Source organism: Microcaecilia unicolor, chromosome 14 (assembly GCF_901765095.1).
Source record: "Microcaecilia unicolor chromosome 14, aMicUni1.1, whole genome shotgun sequence".
In the NCBI taxonomy this organism is placed as follows: Eukaryota; Metazoa; Chordata; class Amphibia; order Gymnophiona; family Siphonopidae; genus Microcaecilia; species Microcaecilia unicolor.
In genome coordinates, this window is record NC_044044.1 from 37,590,527 (window position 1) to 37,618,290 (window position 27,764).

The 27,764-nt window shown below is 45.6% G+C and overlaps 1 protein-coding gene across 2 annotated transcripts in view; it reads left to right on the forward strand.

Moving 5' to 3' along the window:
• Nucleotides 1-403: 403 nt before the first annotated feature.
• The window catches only part of PI4KB (phosphatidylinositol 4-kinase beta), a 30,275-nt gene continuing 2,914 nt past the window's right edge, over nucleotides 404-27,764 (forward strand). Inside the window, exons 1-8 of one of the 2 annotated variants that reach the window (XM_030187374.1) lie at nucleotides 404-616; nucleotides 9,161-10,109; nucleotides 19,084-19,128; nucleotides 22,561-22,788; nucleotides 23,237-23,455; nucleotides 23,579-23,688; nucleotides 26,669-26,773; nucleotides 27,208-27,331. In XM_030187374.1, the coding sequence (XP_030043234.1) occupies nucleotides 9,189-10,109; nucleotides 19,084-19,128; nucleotides 22,561-22,788; nucleotides 23,237-23,455; nucleotides 23,579-23,688; nucleotides 26,669-26,773; nucleotides 27,208-27,331 (1,752 nt within the window). In that variant the 5' untranslated portion in view covers nucleotides 404-616; nucleotides 9,161-9,188. The remainder of the gene's footprint in view (nucleotides 617-9,160; nucleotides 10,110-19,083; nucleotides 19,129-22,560; nucleotides 22,789-23,236; nucleotides 23,456-23,578; nucleotides 23,689-26,668; nucleotides 26,774-27,207; nucleotides 27,332-27,764) is intronic. The other variant, XM_030187375.1, reaches the window with a different exon arrangement.

Genomic DNA, 27,764 nt, shown 5'->3' on the forward strand with positions numbered 1-27,764 from the left:
GAAGGAAGGTGGCTGGGGGCGGAGCGCTTATGCTAAAGAACCTCTGACGTCACCCTCCCTGTTTCTCCTTTGCTGATATGCGGCTGCGCTGGAAAAGCATTGAAGGAAGGTGGCTGGGGGCGGAGCGCCTATGCTAAAGAACCTCTGACGTCACCCTCCCTGTTTCTCCTTTGCTGATATGCGGCTGCGCTGGAAAAGCATTGAAGGAAGGTGGCTGGGGGCGGAGCGCCTATGCTAAAGGACCTCTGACGTCACCCTTCCTGTTTGCTGATATGCGGCTGCGCTGGAACAGCATTGAAGGAAGGTGAGCACTGGCTGACCTCTGACGTCATCACCCTCCCTGCGGCCTGTGTGCGTCGACGGCGGTCTCGCGCTGGCTCTGCCGTCTGCCGCGTCACTCCCGTTCCCGCCCACCGGAAGATACATCAGAGGAGGCGGGTGCGGCAGACGGAAGTGTCGGGGCCTGAGCGAGTGGCTTCTTCTGAGGCTGCAGCCGCCACTGCCGGGAAGGAAGAGCAGATAGGCCAGGACCGTGGGTGGGGGAGGAGAGACGGAGTGAGGGGCTGAGCAACAGCCTCCGTCCCAGAGGCCAATGTTTCTACTGAGGTCCTCAGAGGTGAGTTGGCTTTTCAGACCCAGGGGAAAGGCAAGGGAGGGCTGAGAGGGTTCAGTCTTTACAAGGGCTGCTGGAGCCTGGGTGCACTTGGACCTGGGGGGAGTGGGGGGGGGTGGTGGTGCCTGGGTGCACTTGGACCTGGAGGAGTGGGGGAGGGGCTGCTGGTGCCTGGGTGCACTTGGACCTGGGGGGGGGGGGGGGTGCCTGGGTGCACTTGGACCTGGAGGAGTGGGGGAGGGGCTGCTGGTGCCTGGGTGCACTTGGACCTGGAGGAGTGGGGGAGGGGCTGCTGGTGCCTGGGTGCACTTGGACCTGGGGGGGGGCTGGTGGTGCCTGGGTTTACTTGGTCCTGGGGGGTGTTGCTTTCAGGACTGGTTTTACATCTTCTTCCTGTAAGTGGCTTTTGGTTGTAGACTTCTAATGGAGAGCCAGGCATGAACGCAGGTTGCCATTCTTATACCTTTCTTCAGAGCATTCAGGATGGTATGCAATTGTGCACATAACATTAATGAAAGCAATAAAACATCAACTAGAATCTCTTAAAATATCCAAAGCTTGCTCTTGTAATCATTGGACTCCATGAACAAACATTTTAGTGCAGCGCAACAGATTATTATTATTATTTGTTGTATTTGTATCCCACATTTTCCCACCTTTTTGCAGGCTCAATGTGGCTTACAATGTTCGGTTATGGCATTCGCCATTCCAGAGTAAAATAGTTACATTTGGAGTTGCATAGAGAATAGGATGATAGGCATAGAAAGAAACCAGTTAGTATATAAGGTAAGGTGGTGATGTGTTGCATTTACAATGATTGATCAGTGTTGTGATATGCCTTGTTGAAGAGATAAATCTTCAGTGATTTGCGAAAGTTAGTTAGTTCGTAGATTGTTTTTAAGTAACGTGGTAAGGGATTCCACACCTGCGTGCCCGTGTATGAAAAGGTGGACACATGTGTTAGTCTGTATTTCAGTCCTTTGCAGCTGGAGAAGTGTAGATTAAGGAATGTGCGGGCTGATCTTTTAGCATTTCTGGGTGGTAAGTCAACAAGGTCTGACATGTAGGCCGGGGCATCTCCGTGAATAATTTTATGAACTAATGTGCAGATCTTGAACGTGATACGTTCTTTAAGTGGCAGCCAGTGTAGCTTTTCTCTTAGTGGTTTTGCACTTTCGTATTTTGTTTATCCAAATATGAGTCTGGCTGCAGTGTTCTGGGCTGTTTGAAGTTTCTTGATGATTTGTTCTTTGCAGCCAGCATAGAGTGCATTAATCGAGGTGACTCAGCACCATTGACTGTACCAGGTTGCAAAAAATGGCTCTTGGGAAGAATGGTTTTACTCTTTTAAGTTTCCACATTGAGTGGAACATCTTCTTAGTTGTGTTCTTCACATCACTCTCAAGTGTAAGATTTCTAAGAATTTTCAGAGCGTTTGATACTGGAAGGGAAACGTTTGGTGTGGTTATAGTGGTGAATGTATTTGTGTTGTGTTGTGAAGTAAGTATGAGGCATTGTGTTTTTTTCTGCATTAAGTTTCAACTGAAATGCACCTGCCCATGAATGCATGATTTGGAAGCTTTTGTTGATGTCGTTGGTGATTTCCATTAGATCATGTTTGAACAGGATGTAGATCGTGACGTCATCTGCGTATATGTATGGATTGAGGTTCTGATTGAATAGTAACTTGGCTAAGGGTGTCATCATTAGGTTAAAGAGGGTCGGTGAGAGGGGAGAACCTCGAGGGACTCCACATTCCGGTATCCATGGGGCTGATGTAATCGAGTTAGATATCATTTGATATGATCTCGTGGTCATAAAGCCTCTAAACCAACTGAGAACATTGCCTCCAACTCTGAAGTATTCTAGGATGTGTAGCAATATTTCATGGTTAACCATGTCGAAGGCGCTGGACATGTCAAATTGTAAGAGAAGTATGTTGTTGCTGGTTGCGATTGTTTGTTTAAATTTATTCAGGAGAGTAACTAGTACTGTTTCGGTGCTGTGGTTAGCCCTAAATCCTGATTGGGAGTCGTGAAGAATTGAGAATTTGTGTAGGTAGGTGTTAAGCTGCTTGGTGACCATACTTTCCATTAGTTTGATTATCAGTGGGATTGATGCTACTGGGCGATAGTTGGTTACGTCACTAGCACTTTTCTTTGCATCTTTAGGTATAGGGGTAAGTAGAATATTACCTTTGTCCTTTGGGAAGAGTCCATTTTGTTACATATAGTTCAGATGCATTGTAAGGTCTGATGCGAGTTGTTGAGGGGTGGATTTTATAAGGTTGTTAGGGCATATGTCTAGTTTGCAGTGAGACTTGGCGAATCTTTTGATTGATTGGGAGATGGTATCCTCAGAGAGTGTATCGAAGTTGTTCCATATTCGGTCCGCTGGATGTTCATTAGGGATTGGGTCTAGGCAATCAAGGAGTTTTACGTAGTCATTGGTATTGATGGGTATCGTGAGTCGAAACTTTTCGATTTTCTCTTTGAAGTATTTCGCAAGATTGTCTGCTGATGGGGTGTCTATGCTGTTAGAAGTAACTGGTGTAGTATTTATTAATTTGTTGATGAGTTGGAAAATGTTATGTGTATCCTTGTAGTCTGGTCCAATTTTCGTTTTGTAATATGATCTTTTAGTTTGTCTAATGGTGTATTTGTATTTTCTTTGTAGTTGTTTCCAGGCGTTGAGTGAGGAGTCGTCCTTCCTTTTGTTCCATGCTCGTTCTAATCTCCTAACTTGTGTTTTTAGTTTTTTCAGTTCTTCACCGAACCAAGGTATTGAGTTCTTTCTATGTTTGGTTCTAGTTTGAAGAGGTGCTATGTTATCTAATATGCTTTTGCATCTATTGTCCCTTTCTTGAAGAAATTGGTGTGAATCCGTTAGTGCTGTCCATTCGTTACTATAGAATTGTTGCCAGAATATTAATGGTATAAGTTAATCGTTCTTGTTTGTAGTGTAAATCTTTTATACGCCATTGAAGGGAAAGGTTTGCTTTGTAGTGGTCGGACCATGTGTCTATTAGCACAAGGTTTAGGTCTGAGGAGAATTTGTGTGTAACGATGTCTAGTGTGTGTCCTTTAGTGTGAGTTGACTGCATGTTTGGCAAGTGGAGATCCCACAGTTGGAAGAGATCCCTGCATTCACACACGTTTCGTGAGTTCAGATCCTCAAGATGGAGGTTGATATCTCCTACTATAAGAAGGTTGGAGATAGAAACACATGTATTCGATATAAAGTCCATAAAGTATGTTTGGCAATCCTGCCAGTTGCCTGGTGGCCTATAAAACAGCACTAAATTTAGGTGGTCATGCAGGGTTAGATGATTTATTCTAACTGAGGCAATTTCAAATTGGGGAAGTATGGATTCGGCTATCGTTGTAACGAAGAAGTGGGATTTATAGATTATAGCTATTCCTCCTCTTCTTTTCCCATTCCTTGTCCAGTGGGTAATTCTTTAGCCTGGGGGGGGGGGGGGGGGGGCATAGATCTAAAATTATGGGGTCTTTAAGGTCGTGAATCCAGGTTTCAGTTATGAATAAAAGATCTAGGTTGTCTGTTGTGATCCAGTCTGTTGTTGTCGCTGTTTTCTTAACTACTGATCTGGCATTTATATATCCCACTTGGATCAATTGGTAGGGTTCTGTTAGGGACGAAGATGTATTAATTTTTTTTAGTTGTCTATCCTCTTGGTATCTGGGTTTGTTGTGTCCTTTCTTTCCTTTCTGTTGATTGTGTCCGTGTGAAGTAGGTTTTCCTTTTAATTGGTGGTTGTTCTTTTGGACAGGTGTGTTGTTTAAGTGTTGTTTGTAGGGTTTGTGTACTGTAGGTATGTTATTGACTGTGCGAGGGTTTGTCAATGCGTAGTAGATTAGGGGAAGAAAATAGATTAAGAGCAATTTGTTAATATTCATGTTAGCGTTGATTGTAGGTTACAATAGGATCTGAGAGAGGTTAGTGGTTGGCAGTATGGGGTGGTGTTGTCTGATGAAGATTATCATCTAGTTACAGGCCAGGAGCAATACAGGTAAGTATTACAATTTAGTATGACGCACTAGAGAGCAACAATAGCGTTTAGAGGTCTAAAGTCAGCAAGTTCCTAGGACATAGTAACATAGTAGATGACGGCAGAAAAAGACCTGCACGGTCCATCCAGTCAGACGTTACAATGTAGTGCAGTAAAATGCAGTAGTACTTATGGGAAAGAAGGCAATAATAAGACAGGGAGCGGCGGAGAATGATAGACCACTTTGGGGGGGGGGGGGGGGGGGAGAACAAAATGTTGGACCATTTGGGAGGGTCAGCAGGTTGCTATTGGGCACCATGGTGGCCCTGCACACCATTCTTTGTTATGCTTCCCTTCAGCGTCTGCATTAGTTTTCCAACCACTGAGATAAGGCTTTTACAAGCTTGTAGTCTTCGACCTCTTTTCCAATTCTGTGGAACTGCTCCTTTCTTCAAGGAGCTCTTAAAAGTAGAGGACCTGCCAAAAACTCTTGAGCTCCCTTGGTATTTGGGAATGTATTAGAGAGTTGCACAGGGACAGAAATCTTACATGTCCCCACCCATCCCCACAAGAATTTAATGGTACATTAAAAAAAAAAATTCCGGTCGGCTGTCTCTCTGGGTTCGAGCCGCAGCACTGCAGGCAAGGAAGGAACAGAACTTGGAACAGTGGTGCACACATGTAAGACTTGTCTCTGATTCACTGGCACTAGTGCAGTTCAGTATAATGCGTTGGAATACAGTGGAAGCAGCTAGAGCTCAGTGCCGTGCAGTAGTGGCTGATGGGGTCTTACCCTCTCCAGTACAATTCAACATAATGTGGTAAGATATAGCAGAAGCAGATGCGATACGTTAAGTCACTATAGAAACAGATGGAAAATCAGTATACAAAGTCCATTTGTAGAAGATGCACAGGTTGGGGTTTCTGCTGCAGAGCCCTCACCCTCCCTGGACAGATTATCTGGTAGAGCACAGGCGGAGCATGAGCTCTGATTTTCTTTTGGGTACTGGGAGTAAAGTGCGTGAAAAATATGCAGGCGTGAGAAGAGAGGTGTTGAAGATATGGCTCTTGCAAAATGATTTTGGGCCTTGTCTTCATTGTCTTTCTGTTAGGCTAGTTATTGTCCAGGTGAATTTGAAATGTATCACTGTTGCTGTTATTAATGTTTGTGTTTTTATGATGTATAAGTACATAAGTAATGCCATACTGGGAAAAGACCAAGGGTCCATCGAGCCCAGCATCTTGTCCATGACAGCTGCCAATCCAGGCCAAGGGCACCTGGCAAGCTTCCCAAACGTACAAACATTCTAGACATGTTATTCCTGGAATTGTGGATTTTTCCCAAGTCCATTTAGTAGCGGTTTATGGACTTGTCCTTTAGGAAACCGTCCAACCCCTTTTTAAACTCTGCCAAGCTAACCGCCTTCACCACTTTCTCCGGCAACGAATTCCAGAGTTTAATTATGCGTTGGGTGAAGAAAGATTTTCTCCGATTTGTTTTAAATTTACTACACTTTAGTTTCATTGCATGCCCCCTAGTCCTAGTATTTTGGAAAGCGTGAACAGACGCTTCACATCCACCTGTTCCACTCCACTCAGCACTTGGTTTTGCTGTATTTTTATTGTATTGAACAGAAGCTCTAGAAGAGGTAGAATAGAAATTCTCTATTTAATGCTGGTGTCCTGCTTATAGTTAATCTTGAGTTAGTGCAGGGATGGGCTGGTGTGTGGGAACAGGCACGGCACTGAGGGCCAGATTGCTGGTTGTCCACAGACGGAGCTGTAACTTGCAGATGTGCAGTAACCATTGAAAAAAATAGTTCTATGGGCCCCTTTGTTATAACTTAGTATAACATCTTATATTCTGCAATTGCCCAGCAGATGACAGTTGAAGAAGCTGGAACAAATTCTAGGAAGATACAATAATGTATATATCAGCCATACTCATCAAGTTTTCAGTTTCTTTTGGAATGTCGTGTAATCAGATTCCAATCTGGGTTTTTGTTGGAGGCAGTTCCAAATTAGGGCTGATCGGTAATGATCAGAAGCAGAAACTATTCTGTTTGATTCCCTGCATCAATGGGAAGCAAAGAACTAAATTTCTTTCATTTCATAAAGATTTACACCTGGTGGGGGAGCAGCATTATCATATTCTCCGTTTATCCTTGAAGTCTAAAAATATACACATTTTAAAGAAAACATGAGCCTCTGTTGGGAACCAGTGCAATTTAATCAGCAGGAGAGTTGCTCATGTAACTTTTTTTTTTTTCATGTATATTTTATTGATTTATAATGCATAAGAAAGAGTTAACAACATACCACATAAACAAGAAAAGTACAGTTGAATTGTTTAGTTACACATTTGTTAAATTAACTTATATAAGTCTAGTGTTTTCCACTTGCAGATTCCAGCTGCCGGTGGTGGGAGGCGGGGATAGTGCTGGGCAGACTTATACGGTCTGTGCCAGAGCCGGTGGTGGGAGGCAGGGCTGGTGGTTGGGAGGCGGGGATAATGCTGGCCAGACTTATATGGTCTGTGCCAGAGCCGGTGGTGGGAGGAGGGGCTGGTGGTTGGGAGGCGGGGATAATGCTGGGCAGACTTAATACGGTCTGTGCCCTGAAAAGGACAGGTACATATCAAGGTAAGGTATACACACAAAGTAGCACATATGAGTTTATCATGTTGGGCAGACTGGATGGATTGTGCAGGTCTTTTTCTGCCGTCATCTACTATGTTACTATGTATGTTACTATCATAAATTGTCATTAGTGGTAAGATCTGGATTTATTAATAAGAACATTACTTTAGATAACCTATTGGCAGTAACTTTAGCATAGATAATGCTGTATCAAAGAGATTGGTTTATAATTCATGACTAAAGAGGGGTCTTTGCCCAGTTTTGGTGGGACTACTATTTGGTCTTCAGTGACATGGTAATTTTTCATTAATTCCAGAAAAACTTTTAACAGAGGAGAAACCATCTGGGCCAGGGGTCTTGTTTACTGGTAGAGATTGAATAACTACTTCAATCTCTTCTAATGAAATGGGGAGTTCTAGCTTTAAGCTATTTGAAGAACTCAGTTGTAGAAAGGGTAATTTCTTTAGGTACACATCGATTTCCTCACATGAAACTGAAAGTTCCAAAGTATAAAGTGATTCATAAAGTGTATGAAACATTTACGTAATTTCCTCATCTTTCAAGACTACTGAATTATTGCCACGTTAGCAAAACAGGCCCATAATTTGCTAATAAACGACCCGCTTTATTATTTTCTGTGTAGTATTTTGCAACTAAAGAGATTAACTGGTGTGAGACTAAATGTACCTCATTGTATTCTGAACGTAATTTGCAAAGATTATGATATATGTAATATTTAGGTGATTTGGCATAAGTAATCTCTAATTGTCTAATTCATTCTTTCATGTTGTTTAAGAGTTAATTGTTTTCTTTATGCCGAGAATCCTCTTGAGTGTCCCACCAAATAGTCATAGAAGTATCTTTAATGTAACTAAAATGAAAGCATTCCTCAATCACCCCTTCGAATCCTTTCTCATTGGTTAATTTATGGTTAAATCTCCAGACAGAACTTTTGTGTTCTAAGTCATTAGGAGTAAAATTAAGACCTATAGGCTCATGATTTGAAGTAGTTCTGGGCAAGTATATCTTCTTTATTAGTGAGTGATACTAAAATATTTGAGATTAAAAAATAAAATTATGCACAAGTGAGAGTTGTGTGGGGTACAGAAAAAAGTTGTTCATTCAAATTTACCTGCTTTACAAGTAGGGCATTTTCGAACACTGCAGTCTGCCTGGTCATGGCTACACTACCTCCAAAATACAAATCATCGCAGTAATCTAACTGCGTCAGAAAAGCCTGCACGATTATTCTAAACTGAGTAAAATAAAAAGTACTTTAGGACCCTTTGAAGCAATTTCAATTTGTGAAAAAGTTTCTTCAGTGCCAAAGTCAGCTTCCATCATAAGCTCCTGGCCCATTTTTGCATACCCAGGATTTTCAGAGATTTATCAAGTGGAAAGCTTACATCATGGATCACCAAATGAGTACAAAGTGACTGTGTCCCAAACCAAATAAAATGTGGTTTTATCTTTGTTCAATTTATAAGCTCCAGCCCATTGGTCAATCCTATCAAGGTAGTCTGTAATTGAGGCTATAGCATTTTCTGTATCAGGTGGATGGAAGGGTTAGCAGTAGAGTAATTTTGTTTGTATATATAAACAATTTAGCTTTAAAAATCTTTAGCTGATTCCCCAGTGTATTCATCAGAACATAAATAGGATTGGGGGACACCACATGCCGGTTTCCTTCATTATTATTATCCAAGAACAAAGTCTTAAGAATCAAGCAGGCCATCCTAAAACATTTCCTGTACATCTTGTCTCACTCCCAGGTCAAAGGCCAAAGCAAGCCTCATAGTAACAGAGTGACGGGGATCTTTTCATGGTGGGTCCCTTTCTGCTTTCTTAGAACTGTAGAGCTGTTTCACAGATTTCTTTCCCTTCTGTTTGTTTTTCCAGCCTCCCAGCGTGTGGCAGTGCCACTGAGATGGGTGACGCAGTGGTGGAACCAGCCCCTGAGGAGTCCGTGGACCATCTACCAAGTCTGTGCCCTCAAGGAAATGGAGGAGCTTTGGGCATCATCACGGAGGGTGTAGGGGAGCTCACCCTGGTGATTGACCCCGAGGTGGCCAAGAAGGCCTGTGAGGAGGTTCTGGAGAAGGTGAAGTTACTGCATGGCACCTCCACCGAGAGCTTGGACAAGGTCGATGGCTGTGAAACTGCGGAGAGCGTCGCGTTGGAGAATGGAGACGTTGCAAACAGAAGCAACAGTAAAAACACAGAGACCCCTACCAAAATCCAAGAGGAAGACGAATCAGTCATGGACATAAACACAGTGAAAACCGCTCTCAAGCGGCAAAAGAACAATTCAGCTAAGCAGTCATGGCTGTTGCGGCTCTTTGAGTCCAAACTCTTTGAAATCTCAATGGCTATTTCATACCTGTACAATTCCAAGGAACCTGGGGTACAGGCCTACATTGGGAACCGACTGTTTTACTTCAAGAATGAGGAGGTAGACTTTTATCTGCCCCAGCTGCTAAATATGTACATCCACATGGACGAGGACGTGGGCGATGCCATTAAACCCTACATCGTGCATCGCTGCCGGCAGAGTATTAACTTCTCCCTGCAGTGTGCTTGGCTGCTGGGCGCATACTCTTCCGACATGCACATTTCCACCCAGCGGCACTCCCGTGGGACCAAACTGCGGAAGCTCATCCTCTCTGATGAACTGAAGCCAGCCCAGAAAAGGCGCGAGTTGCCCGTGCTGGGCCCTGCTCCGGATGCGGGGCTGTCTCCTTCCAAACGAACTCACCAGAGATCCAAATCGGATGCCACTGTCACCATCAGCCTGAGCAGTAACCTAAAGCGCACTTCCAGCAACCCCAAGGTGGAGAATGACGAGGAGGTAATGTAGGACTGAGGGAGGGGACCCAGCAGAGGCTCCGTAGAAGTCTCCTGCCTCTGTGAGGCACGGCAGCCATTAGTACTTAATGCAAAATCTTACTGAATGGGGTTGCAGGTCTCGTTTAAGCAGAGAGTGTATCTGAATGCTTAACAGTAAGCTGCTTGTTGTGCTGTGCCTAGGAAAGATGCCATAACTCTCTCCGCTTCCTGTGGGATACTGCCAGTTTAACACTTGTGCTGTCGTGATTGTGAGAGACGGTGTTAAACTGAGGGGGCAGGGAGAGCCGGTTAGTGACTGCGCTTGGCCTGGCATGAAGTAGCAGCACATGGCAAAGAGAAATACCCAGCAAAACTGCACAATAGGACCTGCTTTGCTTTGCTTGTCCATTCCCTCTCCTGGGTGATGCATGCGTTGCTTCTTTACTGAGATGGAGGTGCAGAGAGGTCCCCTAGAAAATCTGTTTCCATCTCTGACAAGGTGCTGCAGGTGAGAAGGAAGCGGTCAGTCCACAGCGAATGCCCAGTGTTTGTCCAGCTGGCTGCTGTGCTCTGATACAGGAGATACCCCCCCCCCCCTCCATTTTCTAGAAGGAAGTGAAAGCAGGAGCACAGTGTTGGCTTCTCACTTTTATTGATTGGCTGTCCCCCTGGGTTAGGTCAGGATCTTTTCAGGGGTACAGCAGAAAGTCAGACTACATGGATGATTTTCACATGAGACGGGTAAATTGTGACCTGCCTCAGGGACGTGCAGTGAGTGGTGGTGGTCAAGGTATTTAATAACCATTTGGACAAGGGTGGAGTGAGTGAGACGACACAAAAATATATTATTTATCAGGATTTAGTAACCACTTTATGAAGAGATTCACTCGGCAGTGTGGCTTGATACAAAAAAAAAACGACTAGCCATACTAGGACAGACCAAAGGTCCCAGTATCCTGCTTCCATCCAGCAGTGGGCCAGTCCAGGTCACAAATACCTGGCAAGATTCCAGAACAGTAAAACAGATTCTGTGCTGCTTATCTTAGAAATAAGCACTGGATTTTCCCCAATTTTCTGCCTAGTATGCAGTGGCAGCCAAAAAAGCAAACAGGATGCTTGGAATTATTAGGAAAGGGATGGTAAATAAGACCAATAATATTATAATACCTCTGTATCGCTTCATGGTGCGACCTCACCTTGAGATATGGTGACCAGAATTCAAGGTGTGGTCGCACCGTGGAGTGATACAACGGCATTATAACATCTTCAGTTTTGTTTCCCATTCCTTTCCTAATAATATCTAACATTCTGTTTGCTTTCGTAGCCGCTGCCACCGCATACTGAGCAGAGGGTTTCAACGTATCATCAACAACGACGCCGAGATCCCTTTCCTTGTTGGTGGGTGACTCCTAATGTGGAACCTTGCATTACGTAGCTATAATTCGGGTTCCTCTTTCCCTCATGTATTACTTTTACACTTGCTCACTTTAAACATCATCTGCCGTTTGGATGCCCAATTTCCCAGTCTCGTGAGGTCCTCTTGCAATTTTTCACAATCCTCTTGTGATTTAACATCTTTGAATAACTTTGTGTCGTCAGCAAATGTAATTCACTAGTTATTCCCGTATAAATATGTTAAGAAGCAGTGGTCCGATCACCCGCTATCAACCGTTCTCCGTTGAGAATACTGATCATTTAACCCTACGTCCTGTTTTCTGTCTTTTAACCAGTTTTTAATCCACAATAAAACATCTCCTCCGTCTCAAGCCTTTTAAAATTCTGTCACCATTTTTGTCTCCACCACATGGGAAAATGTGACAGGGTGTAGGGATCTGGGTTCCTCAATATCTCCTCCTCCCCCCCCCCCCCAACAGAGAATTTTTGAGGAAATAAACTCCTGATGTTGAGAAAGCTGGTATCTCTAGATTATATTCTCTTACTGGTAGTGTTGCTTTGGTGGAGGAGGTGATGCATTGCAGAAACCGGATCGCTTGGTTCTTTCCTTCTTTCTGGACAGCTCTCAAGGTAGCGTTACTCAGAGATTATCCTCCTGCTGTCATTTGTGGCTGAGGGACGTAAGAGTTTGTGTTTTTTGTGTGCGTGTGGGCAAAAAATTCCTCTGTTCTAGATTGTGGCTTGTTCCACTCAGCTGAAGTATAAGGCTTTTCTTCAGTGGAAAACTCAGGTTTTATTCTGGGAATCGTTGGTTATTAAATTTGAGATGTGAGGGATCGTCCGATATGTTAACATGGGCACTGCTCCTTTGTGGAAGGTGTCTTCCAGTTACATTTTTTGGGGTTGTTTCCGTTTTGATCTTTCTCCATCCTCCATCATGTAGGGGTTAGGTATTTTGGTATTAATTTCTTTCAGAGAGTTTGAGTATTTGTGTCTTGTCTTTTGACTGCATTTTTAAATCTTAAAAGTAAAAAGGGCTTGGCCAAGTAGAGTTCAGAAAAGCCCAGCTTATGTTTGAGGCTGAGGGACACAGAATGGATCTCCTCCTTGAGACCTGACTGGACCATTTGCTCACCGGACCTCGGGTCTGGTGCAGCCTGGCACTTTGCTGAGATCCCAGCAGTGGCTCACAGGGTTGGTTTGGAGTTGTGCGGGTGCGAATATGCCTGGGTGAGAAGAAACAATAGTTAAGGAATTGATGATTTAATGCATTTAGCTATTCTCTTGGTCCATTTCTTGTTGCTTTGTGCATATGGATCTGTCGCCGCAGTGTTTTTTCCCTTGGAAAACAATCTGATAATAGCTAAAGTGAAATACCCTGTTTCCCCGAAAGTAAGACCTAATAGAGGTTTTCCTGGATTGGTAGATATAAGGCCTCCCCCGAAAGTAAGACCTAGCAAATTTTTGTTTGAAAGCAGGGCCGCCGAGAGCCGGACAAGGCTGCCCCCCTCCACCCACCCTCCGTCGCTCCCGGAACTAACCTTAAACGCCTCCTTTCACCTTCGCAGCAGCAGGGCAGACCTCTCCTTCCTTCCGTTCCCCGCCCTCACAGATGTTACGTCAGGCGAGGACGGGACACGGAAGGAAGGAGTGGCCTGCCCTGCTGCTGCTTGCTGCGAAGGTGAAAGGAGGCATTTAAGGTTAGTTCCAGGAGCGACGGAGGGTGGGCGGGCCAACCCCGATCCAACCCCGATGTTTCCCCGAAAAATAAGACAGCCCCTGAAAATAAGACCTAGCACATTTTTTTTTGGGGGGGGGGGGGGCAAAAATTAATATAAGACAGTGTCTTATTTTCGGGGAAACACGGTAGGTCCATCAAATCTGCCCAATTTTCATTACTGTGCAAATGTTGTAAATCCGGCTTCCCCTCTCCTTTTTTTTATTTTTTATTTTTTTTACTGAGGCTCCTGTGTAGCCGCCTTGTGCTTTACCCCCTACCCCCACCCCCTTTGCAGAGCAGTGTACAATACAAACTATAAATACAATTACATCATAGTATAAATCCAGAAAAATAAAGTCCTATCAATAAATTAGAACAGAAAAACTAACACGACACCTAAACATTCTTCAAGGACCAGGACATGAATCCAAATAACTCCCCCAGTAGCACAGTCCACCCAGGAACTTTCAGTCGCCAGCCCTCTCCACATCCAAGAGCAAGGCAAAATAAAAAGCCACTTTTAAGCATCGCAGGAGGATTCCTCCCCAAGATATCCTGGGAGTGAATTCCAGTGACCGACTCGGCCTATCAAAAAGGCGGTAAGTAAAACTGAGATAGGAATCCCAGCCGGTGCTGGCCCGTTAATAATGGAATCGCAGGATCAGATTGAGTGTGTTACTGGATAAATTGGTCTCTGACCGAGGATCTTCCCTAATCATACACTTCTTTATCATTCTGTCGGTTGGAACGAGCATGTTCAGGAGACTGCAACCTCTTTCTTCTTTTCCATGGGAGGTCATTTGCGATGCTGTTCACTGGGGTCCTGAGGAATTAGGAGGAGAAATTAGGGGATTTAGTTTTTCAACAGTAGAAAAATTCAGGTATTTAAAATGGCCTGTGCATATTTAATAAAGTGGAAGCTTTTAATAACAATGGAAGTGTTTATTATATTTACTAGTAAAAGAGGCCCTGTGTCTGCAGCCGTGCCCGGCTCGACTCCGTGGAACCACGGCCACGGTGGGAGCGTCGAGATGCCGACGAAGAGCCCGAGAACAAAACGTTCCACTGGGCTAATCTCGCTACCTGAGTCCGCTTTTGCAAAAGGGAACACAGACTACAGGCTTGCGGGCGGTGCCCAGCCCCCAGACACTGAAGACACGACGCGTGCCTGTCAGTGAGCGAGATTACCCGGGCGCACTGGGTGCATTTCTTGAAGCCGCTGGAAGACTTCGATGTCATGGGCGGAAAAATCGCGCCGGCGAGATCAAAACTCGAAATGGCGAAATTGGCACCGCAAAAATAGGGGGAAGAAAAACTTCGACCGAGGCCTAAAAAGGGCCTACCCCGACGACGAAAGAAAACTTACCGGGGCAAAGACTGGAAGTACGGGAAGGGAGAAAACCATAAAGGTCTCCTTCCGACACCTTTTTTTTTTTCAAGAACGAAGTCGATAAAACGACGCGCGAGGTCAACTTTGGGGCGCGAACGGCGAAACACGACCGTACCGAGCGCGGACAAAAGAAGACTGGCCGGCACGAGCCGGTTCGGGCGGGAAGACGGCCGCGCGTGCGCGAGGACTAGCAAACGACTTTGCTAGAAAGTGTTCCAATTGGAGGGGCTGCCGTGGACGTCACCCATCAGTGAGAACAATCAGCCTGCTGTCCTCGGAGAATACCTTCTACAGGTATGTAGCATTCGCTTTTTCGTGTCATCCGCAAAAAGGCAAACCTTTCCTTCCAACCCTTCAGCAATATGTCCCACAAATATATTAAACAGAATAGGCCCCAGCACCGACCCCTGAAGAACGCCACTGCTCACCTTCCTTTCCTCCGAGCGGATTCCATTTACCACCACCTGTCGGTCAACCAGTTTCTTATCCAGTTCACCACTTTCGGTCCTAAGTTCAACCCTTTCAACTTATTCACGAGTCTTCTGTGGGGCACCATATCAAAGGCTCTGCTGAAGTCCAAGTAGATTACACCTAGCGCACGGCCTTCATCCATTTATTTGGTCACCCAGTCAAAAAGTCCATGAGATTCGTTTGGCAGGATTTTCCTTTGGTAAAGCCATGTTGCCTCGGGTCCTGTAACCCGTTGGTTTCTAGAAAGTTAACTATCCTTTCTTTCAGCAGCAACTCCATTATTTTTCCTACCACCGACGTGAGACTTACCGGTCTGTAGTTTCCCACTTCTTCCCTGTCTCCACTTTTGTGAAGAGGGACCACATCCGCTCGTCTCCAATCTTGCGGAACCTCTCCCGGTAATAGTTTATTAAAACATGCTATACCGCCCAAACTGACTCGCAGATCTGGGCGGTTTACAAACTAGATTAAAAAAATATGAAAGTTGAGAAAAGAACTACAGTGTTCAGACAGAAAACAGCCTCCAGTGACACCACTTCATTCAAATCTTTGCTTGGCAGGAGCAAGAGCGAAAGCAGGAAAGGGGTAAAGGGAAGGGGGTTGAGAAAGGAAAGCAATGAAACTGAATGCAGGCAGCCAGGTTAAAAGCTTGTCTAAAAAGCCAGGTTTTCAGAGCTATTTTGAACTTTTTAATGGACTGTTCAGAGCGGATGGTAAGGGGGAGGGAATTCAGTAGAAAGGGGCTGTGAATAAGAAAGCAGCTTTGGGATTAGGGAGAATCGGTCGGTGATTATTAATTGAGCAGAGAAGTCGTGTAGGGGAATATGAGATGGTTAATGTGAGGTAGGCACAGAGACCTAGTCTGTGGGCCTTGAAGGTAACTTGCATATGAGACACTTCTCAGTAGGGAGCCAGTGGAATTTTTGGAACGGGGAAATGTGATCGTACTTTAGAGCTTGACGTACAAGTTTCACCTGGGGCTGAACACAGTCCGCCATCTCTACCCCACTTATGGAAAGTCCGTCCTGTGAGATGCAAGTATTGGGGGGGAAAAGGAAACAAAGGATGTGTACATTGACCTTAACTGGGGATTTCTTTAGGTGTTGGTAGGCTACTTGAGTTTAGCCATGATAATGAGGTCACATCTTTACTTTGGCTTTAAGAGCATGTGTGAGGCTGTCCTGACACCCTCCAACTGCTGCTCCGCTGTGCGTTTTTATTCATATGGGACCCGCTGATCAAAAAGGTACAAAAAGATAAATTTGGAGGGATGACGTTCCTTTTTGAAAGTCATACTTAGTAGAGTGGGACTCTGCAGTTGTGTTCACGGCTTTGATGTTTTTCATGTTCTACAACAGGGGTGCTAGTCCTTGAGAGCTGCAACCCAGTTGGGTTTTCAGGATTTCCCCAACGAATATGCATGAGATCTGTTTGCATGCACTGCCTCCATTGTATGCAAACATATCTCGGGCATATTCACTGGAGAAATCTTGAAAACTTGACTGGGTTGCAGCCCTCAAGGACCAACACCGAGCACCCCTGTTCCACGGACTAAAAACTGCAGTTATCTAAAGTGGGGTATGTGATTTCTGGGGATTATTATTATTATTATTTTTTTTAATTGATAAATGTTTTTCATTTTTTAAACTCTGTACCCAAGGCTGAAATATTTCAGGATTAGGCAGTTGATATCCCTCTATCTTGTGGTACCTTTTTCCTCAGCGGGTCACGTATGCACCTGGGGAACCTGGGGAATTTATCGAGCAGGTTTTACGATTTCAGATTCGTTGTATTGAACATGGTGCAGAAGGAGCTGCCACAGAGGTCTTGCATGCAGGATGGGGGAGGGCTTCTGACTGCATTCTACTGGGCTGCCGAGGTGGTTATCACATAAATCGGGATGTCCCAAATCAGAGATTTTATCAGATCCTGAGCCATTGTACCTACGTGTCTCAGAGCCCAGCTCCTCTCTGTTAACACTGCAGCAAAGGCTCTCGGTGCTGTGTAACTGAGACCGTGTGTTTGCAAAGGCAAAGACCTAGGTGCTGTCCTTCCCTATTGACCTAGACACTTCAATCTGTATATCTGGGACATGTCTCTTCCCTGTTACAGTCCCTGCTATCACCCTTCTCTAACATCTGCACAGAGGTGAAAGGGGAGAAGCACTGTGATGTGAATATGTTACCCCTGGAGACCCCCTGCTGTGCATTTGGGCAGTCGGACTGTACAATGTGATTAGCTATAGGCTAAAATTGTTGCCAAATTTCTCTATTTTTCAAGTGAAATCAAAAACATAACGTCAGCGTGGAAACCAGAATGCGGAGTACCACAAGGATCACTACTATCACCGATCCTATTCAACCTCATGATGACCCCACTAGCCAAGACCTTATCCACCCAAGGTCTTAACCACATTATACATCCCCTACAAACATGACCTAGCAGAAATCAGCAACGAAATCAAGCTCAGCTTAAACATCATGAACTCGTGGGCAAATGCATTCCAACTCAAACTCAATACAGAAAAAACACATTGTCTCATCATGTCATCCCAACACAATACATACAAACCCACAAACATTAACACCCCAGGATACACCCTCCCTGTCTCAGACAGCCTGAAAATTCTCAGAGTAATAATCGACCGTAACCTATCTCTAGAGACCCAAGCAAAATCCACCATAAAGAAAATGTTCGCTGCAATGTGGAAACTCAAACGCCTGAAACCATTCTTTCTGAGGGAAATATTCCGGAACCTGATACAGTCAACGGTGATAAGCCACGTAGACTACTGTAATGGAATCTATGCAGGATGCAAGGTCCAAATCATAAACTTCAGACCGCCCAAAACATAGCAGCCAGGCTTATATTTGGAAAACCGCGTTTTGACAGTGCCAAACCACTCTGAGAAAAACTGCATTGGCTACCAATCAAAGAACGTATCACTTTCAAAATCTGCACGACCGTTCATAAAATACTTTACGGTGAAGCACCGGAATACATGACAGACCTCATCGACCTGCCAACCAGAAACACTACAAAATCCACACGGTCGTACATAAACCTCCACTACCCAAGCAGCAAGGGACTCGACTACAAATCCACCTATGCATCCAACGTTTCCTACTTAAGCTCACAAATATGGAACGCATTGCCAAAAGAAGTAAAAACTACGTTCGACCATCTAAACTTCCGGAAAGCTCTAAAGACGGAACTGTTTAGAAGAGCATACCCCACCAACTCAACATAAAAAACCTGGCCAACAGCGACGACACATAACCAAAGACCGCAATGAACACTACTTGTACCTCATTCCACCACATTATCACTTTGTATTCATTCATACCATTGTTTGTTTAGACCGGGATCGGCTAACGCCGCTAACGGTAATATGTAAGCCACATTGAGCCTGCAAATGGGTGGGAAAATGTGGGATACAAAAGCAATAAATAAAAATAAATAAGAATTTCTCAGCATGGGTACTGCTGGAAATCCACAAACTGAATGTACACAAACGTTTCTGAGTGAGGGTCAAACTTTGGTGTCATATGATCAAAAATATTGAGGTGATTTGAGATCAGGGGTTCCTGGACCTGCCGCTGTAGCTCTGTCTCCCAGTCCATGGTATGTTCTAGTGAGTGGCAAGGTCTCTGGGATGTGAGACCGGGGGTCTCTAGACCTGCCGCTGTGCCGCTGTACCTCTGGTGAGTACCGGTGTCCCTGGGACACAAGACTGAACTCCACCAGAGCCTCTTGAACATTCGAATGAGAGAGAAGATGGAACTGGGAGATTTTAGAAAGATGTAGGTGGGAGGGCTGGAGTGTCAGTGATGGGGGGGGGGCAGTGGCAGTGGTTTGCTGAGCGCATGGAGTCCCTGTCCAGAGTCACAATGAATTGGAAAGCTTTTCTCTATTTTTAGTGACTGAAAATGATTTTTTAAATATTTAGCTAAAAAGTGGAGCTTAACTGTTCACTTTTCTTCCCCCCCTTGCTTTATTTTCTCTGTCCTCCTTTCCCAGGAGCTTTCATCGAGTTCGGAAAGTCTCAGTAAATCGTTCTCTTCTGTAAGTCGCCAGTTTTGTTGTCCTGACTGGGTGGCTGGCTTCCCCTCTCTCAGCAGCATTTCCTCCTGAGCTCCAGTACACTGCACATGTAGCAAGCAGGGGGATACATGAGATGGCTCCCTAAAGGGTCCTGTCAGTTCGTGATCAATGAACTGCCTCCCCACCAGCCCCTCTCCCGATTCTTAACCTGGAATGGACAGAACGGAGTCACTCTCCCGGGTCATATTGCCTTCATTCAGGGCCACCCATCCACCATGGAACAGCTGTCAGACTGCTGGCTTCAGGCCTTCTTTTTCCTCCTCTACCGTGATCCTGTCATGTCATACTAGTGGTTTGAAGGGGGACGATACAGGGCACTGGGCCACATCCTTCTCTCCTGCTTAGGGTACAAATGCAGCAGAGGGTCAGGAATGGCATTGGCTGGGGAGTTTATAATGTGAGGGTGGAGATTGTATAGTGGTTTGTAATGGGTACCTCACGGGAGAGGGGATGGGGAGGAGATTAAAGGGTGACACAGGAAATGCTCAAAATGGGGGGGGGGCATAGGGGGAAAGTAGTTGGAGAGGGACGAAGGGATCGGAGAAGGGGCCTTGGGATGTAGCTGGGGGATCAGAGAAGGGGCTGCGGGGTATGCCCTGGGGAGACATAGAAAGAGGCTATGGGGTCGTTGGGACTAGGGGGGTATGGGGAAAAGTATCTGGAGAGAAGCAAAGGTATTGGAGAGGGGGCTGCTGGGGCATGGCTGGGGGGGTCGGAGTAGGAGGCTGCAGGGTGTGGCTGGGGAGGTTAGGGGGTGTGGCTGGGGGGGTCATCGTAGGAGGCTGCGGGGCATGGCTGGGGAGCAGGGGGCTGCGGGGCGTGGCTTGGGGGAATTAGAAGGGAGATTCTGGCAGAGCGATGGTGGTTACGAAGGGGTTATAAGAAGCTGAGTAGAGTGAGTGAGGGAGGTGTGAGGAGACGGGGATCAGAGATGGTGCTATGGGGTTTGCAGGTGGCATGTTGGGAAAAGAGTGAGAGGATCAGAGGGAGATTCTTTTTCTCCTCCTCCTCTCATTCCCTGTTCCTCTGCCTATCCTTCCTGACATTTACTATCCCCAGAAAAAGAGCCGAAGAACTTGGATACACAAGTGCCTGAAAATATAGGAAGTACTTTTATATTATATGATAAAGTGCCACAGAATGTACAACCAATTTGCAGGAAACTGGGGGGGGGGGGGTTCTGATTATCTTTCACTGTCAAGTGGAGCACTACCCTGAAGGTAGAAGGATGTAGGAGTCTCATTGCAGATCTTGGGGTTTAGAGGAAATGCTGCTGCTTTGCCACATGGACACATGTAGTTTGCTTTCCAAAATCACCGTGTGTTTCTTGCAAATCAGTTTCTCAGCTTTACTAGAGTTACCTAATAAACTCTCTTCAGATATTTCTGTACTTACTTTAAATTGTTGGCCATCTCTGAACTTGTAATGTGTCTGTTTTGGAATAGCAAATTGTGTCTCTCTTAATACCCCCTAATGTCAATGTGTTAAAATAAGCTGATTCGCATCCAAGAGACATGGGTTCCATTCCCGGTTCCTTCTCAGAAGGGTCTGTGAGTGGATTGGGCAGCCAGCCAGGCAGAAATGTCTCTTTGGTCTAATGAGATGCTGGAGGAGGAAGGGGGAGAAAACCATCTCTTCAGGCACTTGCTTTACATCTAGGTCACTGCCCCTACCCTCAAACCGCAGCCATGCAAACAGGTTTTAGTAGCGACCCAGTCAGAGACCATTGAAGGGGAAGGAGCAGGAATTTCTCTCTGAAAGGTACTGATCCTGGTGGTCTGATATCGCTGATACCTTGTGATGTCTCCACTTTGCCACTGGCTGGGAAAACTTCAGGATGATATTCCTGCACTGACAAAGCCCGACTGTGAGGGAGGTGGGGGTGATCTGGGAAGAGCCTACATCACTGTTCCCCTCACTTCAAGTCATTTTAGCTTCTACTGATGAGACCTCACTTGTTCGTAGCTTTGCTGGAGGGTCTTTTCTCACTGGTAATGGTTAATTGTAGCCCTCTTTAGAGCAGCAGGAATGGGGGGGGGGGGGTGTCTGTGCATTCAGTTTGGTCAGACTCACTAAGCAGAAGACCCAGGGTATAGGTCCTTCTCCTGCCTTTTAGAGGTGAATGGTGACGGAGCAGCAGTAATGGCCGTCTGCAGGGGTGCTGGGACTGACTGACAGTGTTCTTGCTGGACTAGAGTTGAAGGGGGGGTAGCACTGTTTGTAGAGGAAGAATTAGGGACTTGCCAGCAGTTTGAGGGGAGGAGGAGGAAGGATGCACGTAGGGAGTGGTGTATAGGCTTGTGATACAGTGTGGTTGGCTGATTGTCTACCCTGGTAAAGGAAGAGCGGCAGAGCTTTCGAGGTGTGTAAAGTGTGCTTTAATTCCGGTGGTAAGGGATTAATTTGCAGATTATTAGTGAATTATTATTTCTGTCTCCTTGGTCACTTTTCTTTGCTAGTTTAGCATGTTGGCTGTGTCTGGTGGGTTGTGGTTGTGTTGAGGAAGATACAGAAGCAGTATGCCTGGTGGATGAGGATAGGGGAGGGAAGCTTGAGAGGTCTCTTTGTAACCCACGTAACAGTGCCTCAGTCCAGTCTGTTTTAGCAGTTCCCCCAGACATGCTAAGAGGCTACTCTTAAGTCAGCGCTTTTCTTTGCTTCCCTTCTGTTTTGTGGCTTCTGCATGTGAGAAGGTGGAAAGGGAGTACAGAAACGGCAGCTTTCGAAAAGCGTCTGAGCCGTTTTTGACTGTTTGTTTCTGATGCACATTATCTGTTGCAGTTACACCAGGAGTCCGAAATGGTTAGCACAGAGAGCATGGGGAGAGGCTGTCCTACTGGAGGGAGGAGACTTGGCCACACTTCCTCAAAATTACCATTGTCTTTACTTAGTGTCCCTTCTCGGGAGTGGTGAATTTTCAACTCCACAGGATTTGCCCTGCACAGACCATTCACTGTTGTGTGTCCATGGTGGGCAGCACCTCTACACCAGGGCCTGTTCATGCTGTACAGAAGGTGATCTGTTTTCACCACTGGCACACCTGACGCTGCAGTTTGGATCTGAGGGTGGGAAAAGCCCATAGTGAGATCCTCAAGTCTGGTCCATCAGTAGGAACCAGACTTCTGAGTGCCATCTTCTCAGTTATAAAATGAACAAACTGTAAATTGTGTGTCATGGCATGTTTGTGGCAGGAGAGCCCCTTCTAGATCATGCACTGCAGGACAGTGTCCCCTGAGTTTTCTTGCAGAAAGGGAAGGGGGAGACACTGCTGAGAGTGAGGTGAGAGAGTAACCAAGTGAGATGGAGAGAGAGTCTTAAGGTTGTGATAAAACATCACTAGGCAGATATGTGACCTGCAGTGTTAACCCGCTTGCTCCCTTTTACACCTTGCAGCCAGTCAGGCTTGCCCCTGAGAGGGAGTTCATCAAATCTCTCATGGCCATCGGGAAGAGACTAGCCACCCTGCCAACCAAAGAGCAGAAGACACAGCGGCTCATCTCTGAGCTCTCTCTGCTGAACCACAAGCTTCCAGCTCGCGTCTGGCTTCCCACGGCCGGCTTCGACCACCATGTGGTCCGGGTGCCACACACCCAAGCTGTGGTGCTCAACTCTAAGGACAAGGTGAGTCGGATACCCCACGTGGGATAAATTTTCGTAAAGACTCTTCACTGGCTAGACTCTGTATTAAAGGGGCTAAATGTTATTCCTCAGAATGGCACATTGTAGAGGGGCAGTCAGTGGGGATCACTCTTGCCTGAGTTGTGACCTATGTTCTCAGCTTGTGGAGCAGTGGGTATTATCTGGGGGTGTTGCTACTTTTTGGGACTGTACCAGGTACTTGTGATCTGGATTTACCACTGTTGGAAACTAGATGGACCCTTGGTCTAACTCAGTAGGGCACCTCTTATGTTTAGATGCACTGAGCAGGGGATCTTGTGCTAGCTTGTTTACCAGTAAGGGCTCAGGCATGTGGGGTAGAAATGGAATACTTGACTGGGGGGGGGGGGGGGGGGAGATAGAGAAGTCACCACTCTGTCACATCTGATGTCGTCTTGTGATCTCCTCTCAGGCTCCATATTTGGTATACGTTGAAGTACTTGAATGTGAAAATTTTGAGTCATCCGTGGTCCCAGCTCGGATTCCAGAGAGCCAGATCCGGAGCACGAGGTCAGTGGAGAACCTACCAGAGTGTGGAATCACTCATGAGCAGCGAGCAAGCAGTTTCACTACAGTTCCTAACTATGACAATGATGATGAGGCCTGGTCTGTGGATGACATCGAGGTGGAGGTAAGGAAGGGAACAGTGAGGGAGGGCTGAGGCAGGATTTACAGGGAAATATCAATAGAGCATGAGGCAAACACCAGTGGGATTGGGAGGAGACTGCAACTTGTGTCTGTCTCTTTTTTGCAGCTCCCGGAGATTCACACCAACAGCTGTGATAACATCTCGCAGTTTTCTGTAGACAGCATCACCAGCCAAGAGGGCAGAGAGCCCATCTTCATTGCAGCAGGCGATATACGGTGAGAGCACTCATCTTCCCTCTGTGGTTAACATTTTCAAGACATGGAAAAAATGAGCAATAGTCTGAAACCAGGACCTTAAGGGCAGAAGTCTGATGGTTTCTGTCCTGCTCTTATGGGAGAGTATTAGTGTCTGTATGCAAGACAGTACAGGCCGAGGCCCAGCATTAGAAACATATCTTTTCTTAACGTTCATTCCAGACCAGTCCAGAACATGTGGGTGGTGTTTGATGACCAGCGGATGAAGACAGAAAAAGAAAATAGTTCTGTGTAATTTGCCTTTAAGGGTATCATGCGGGCATAAAATGTTCAGTATTTTTCTGTCTCCAGCAGATGACAGTGGCTCACCATACAGTCTCTGGGCTGGTTAAGCCTCTTTCCTCTCATTTTTTTGAGCAGAAGACCTGGAAGACAACAGTTGGAGATGTTTCCAGGTAATATTTGGAGGTGTTCGGTTTCCTTCCCTCTCCCTCCTCCTGGTTCCCTAGTAAGGCACTTCCCACCCAAATCTTCCTCGGTGAAGACTGAAGCAAAGAATTCATTTAATCTCTCCGCTACGGCTTTGTCTTCCCTATTCGCCCCTTTTACTCCTCAGTCATCTAGCGGTCCAACCGATTCTTTTGCCGGCTTCCTGCTTTTAATATACCTAAAAAAAAATTTTACTATGTGTTTTTGCCTCCAACGCAATCTTTTTTTCGAAGTCCCTCTTAGCCTTCCTTATCAGCGCTTTGCATTTGACTTGACATTCCTTATGCTGTTTCTTATTATTTTCAGTTGGTTCCTTCTTCCATTTTCTGAAGGATTTTCTTTTAGCTCTAATAGCTTCCTTCACCTCACTTTTTAACCACGCCGGCTGTCGTTTGGTCTTCCGTCCTCCTTTTTTAATACACGGAATATGTTTGGCCTGGGCTTCCAGGGTGATGTTTTTGAACAGCATCCACGCCTGATGTAAATTTTTGACCCTTGCAGTCGCTCCTCTAAGCTTATTTTTTCACCATTCTTCTCATTTTATCATAGTCTCCTTTTTTTAAAGTTAAACGCTAACGTATTTGATTTCCTATGTATACTTCAAAGCTAATATCAAATCCGATCATATTATGATCATTGTTATCAAGCGGCCCCAGCACCATTACCTCCCGCAGCAGATCATGCACTCCACTAAGGACTAGATCTAGAATTTTTCCTTCTCTTGTCGGTTCCTGTACCAGCTGCTCATAAAGCAGTCTTTGATTTCATCAAGGAAGTTTACCTCTCTAGCATGCCCCAATGTTACATTTACCCAGTCAATATCGGGGTAATTGAAATCACCCATCGTGTTGCCCAGTATGTTTGCGTCCCTAATTTCCTTTAACATTTCTACATCCATCTGTTCATCCTGGCCAGGCGGACGGTAGTACACTCCTATCACTATCCTTTTCCCCTTTACACATGGAATTTCAATCCACAGTGATTCCACGAAGTGTTTTGTTTCCTGCAGAATTTTCAGTCTATTTGATTCAAGGCTTTTGTTAATATACAGTGCTACCCCTCCACCAATCCGATCCACTCTATCACTACGATATAATTTGTACCCCGGTATGACAGTGTCCCACTGGTTAACCTCCTTCCACCAGGTCTCAGAGATGCCTATTATATCTAATTTTTCATTTAGTGCAATATATTCTAACTCTCCCATCTTATTTCTTAGGCGTCTGGCATTCACATATAGACATTTCAAAGTTTGTTTGTTGTTCCTATTTACATCATGTTTAGTACTTGACAGTATTCATTTGCAATCTTTTGTCTGATTTTTATTTTTTTTAAGGACACCTGATCTACTACGGTCTCTTTTGCAACCCCACTGTCAGGATACCCTATCTTCCCTGTTTTGGTGATATCTTTGAAAGATACCTTATCCCGAACCATGCGCTTTTGAGCGACTGTCGACCTTCCCCCCGTTTCTAGTTTAAAAGCTGCTCTACCTCCTTTTTAAATGCCGATGCCAGCAGCCTGGTCCCACCCTGTTGGTAGCTTGTCTGTTATTTCAGTCATTCTGCTTTGGTCTATTTCACAGTTATGAAAAGAAGTACACTTTTCTTCTTTTCATTCTCTCTGTGGGGACTGTATGCTAAGCTGTTTTTCCTTCTCATTGTCTCTGCTACTGAGGCATGTTGTAAGGACACCCTCTATATTTGGTATCATTGATTTTGTCTCTGCATTTTTAATAGCTTCTCAGCTAACTTGAATCTTTGTTCTACTCCAAGCCTTTTACCCTTAGGTTAGGCCTTATTCGACAATAGTCTTTAACTCCCACCCTAATGGGGAACTGCTTTGCTACATCCCACATTTCTGGACTGGTCTGATATGGACGCTGAGGAAGGAGAAATTGTCTTCCCTGATAATTTATTTCCTTTAGTCCAAATAGACCAGTCAAGAAACCCTCCCTAGTAACAATATAGTTCAGCCTCTTTCCATTCTTAATGTTTCACAGGTCACTTGTTCTATTTTTGGTTTGCTCTGCCTCACTTCATTCCTTATCCAGCACAGCTCTGTGTCAGTGAAATACTATAGGTACTGTCACATTTGGAGAACTGAGTGTGAAATGCAGGGCTTCCTTGCTGATAATTGTTTCTTAAGGTCTAGAGAGCTGCACCAGCAATGTGTACATCATCTCCATTGCTTTCTCATTTGAAATAGTGAACATTTTGTGACTTCACAATATCTTTAAGTGGCAAATCACACAGCAATTTTCTATTTCTGGCTCCATTCGCTGGTCAGCTGACACAACACCCTGGTGTTCTGGATTGGTCTGGCTAGATTAAAGGAAAGAAATGTTTCAAGTAAGACTCTTTCTGCTTGGATGGTTTCTGAGCAATCCATATTCCATATTTACTTGTGCCTCTGTGCTTTGGCTGTTTGGTTTTGCTGCCTTTGTCACTTCACTAGTGTGTGAGGTGCAGCCTCCCTGGATCTCTTTCTATGTCAGTTTGTTTCTGTGCAGGCGGCGGCTATCGGAACAGTTGGCACATACTCCAACCACCTTTCGGAGGGACCCCGAGGACCCATCTGCTGTTGCCCTGAAGGAACCCTGGCAGGAGAAAGTGAGGTGTGTGGTTTTAGGACACAGCTTGCAAGTCCCAACCGTTGGATTGCTTTTGTCAGTCCTGGCCAGGAGCGGGTGGCTTTGTTTTGTATACATATCCCTCATTTGTGACGAAACTGTTCAGTGTTTGTTGGGCTTGCCTGACTGGAACCTGTCAGTCAGGAATACTGAACACCAGTTCTGTCAATATATCCACCCGAGTGCAAGGAGGTGCTGCAACTTGGAGGATGGGGGGGAGATCTGTTGCACGGTGGCCCACAGCTCAGTCACACATGCTGGGTGGGAGGTGATTTTCCCTGTTTGAACTAAGCCACTTGTCATCTCGGCATTCATGCAGTGCTCCAGGCTGGTGTAAGCACAGTGTTTTGGAAGAGGTATTTGGTGCATGAGTGTGGTTGATCGTAGCTGTCCTTCAGTCTCTGTGTCTTTCCCCACAGGCGAATCCGAGAAGGCTCCCCCTACGGTCACTTTCCTAACTGGCGCCTGCTTTCCGTCATAGTGAAGTGTGGGGATGACCTGCGGCAGGAGCTGCTGGCGTTCCAGGTTCTGAAGCAGCTGCAGGTAAGAGAAAAGGAAGCATCGTGAAAGGGAATAGCCAGGAAAATGCTGAGCAAGAATAGAGCTGCAGCATTCAGTTATTCAGAGGCTCATTGCATAAGCCTCCCCCCACCCAATGCTGTGTCATCTCTTAGACTCCCCCCCACCCCCCCAAAAAAAAAACAACCCTTTTTAAGCCACTATAGTAAATTCAGAAGCTCGTCTCTGTTATGATAGAGCTGCACTGCATTCAGTTACTAGCAAAGCCTAAATGAAGCCAGGGGTACAATGGATCCAGAAGCAGAAGCATATGGTGGGTGAAGATGCTGAGACTGGGCATGGAAGGCATTCTGCCGCCTCCTGCCTGTGGTTTTTGAAGCAGCCTGTTCTAGGGATGGGGGGGTCCTTTCTTTCTTGAGAACCGCTTCCCTCAGGGGGGTGTAGGTGTGCCACAGAA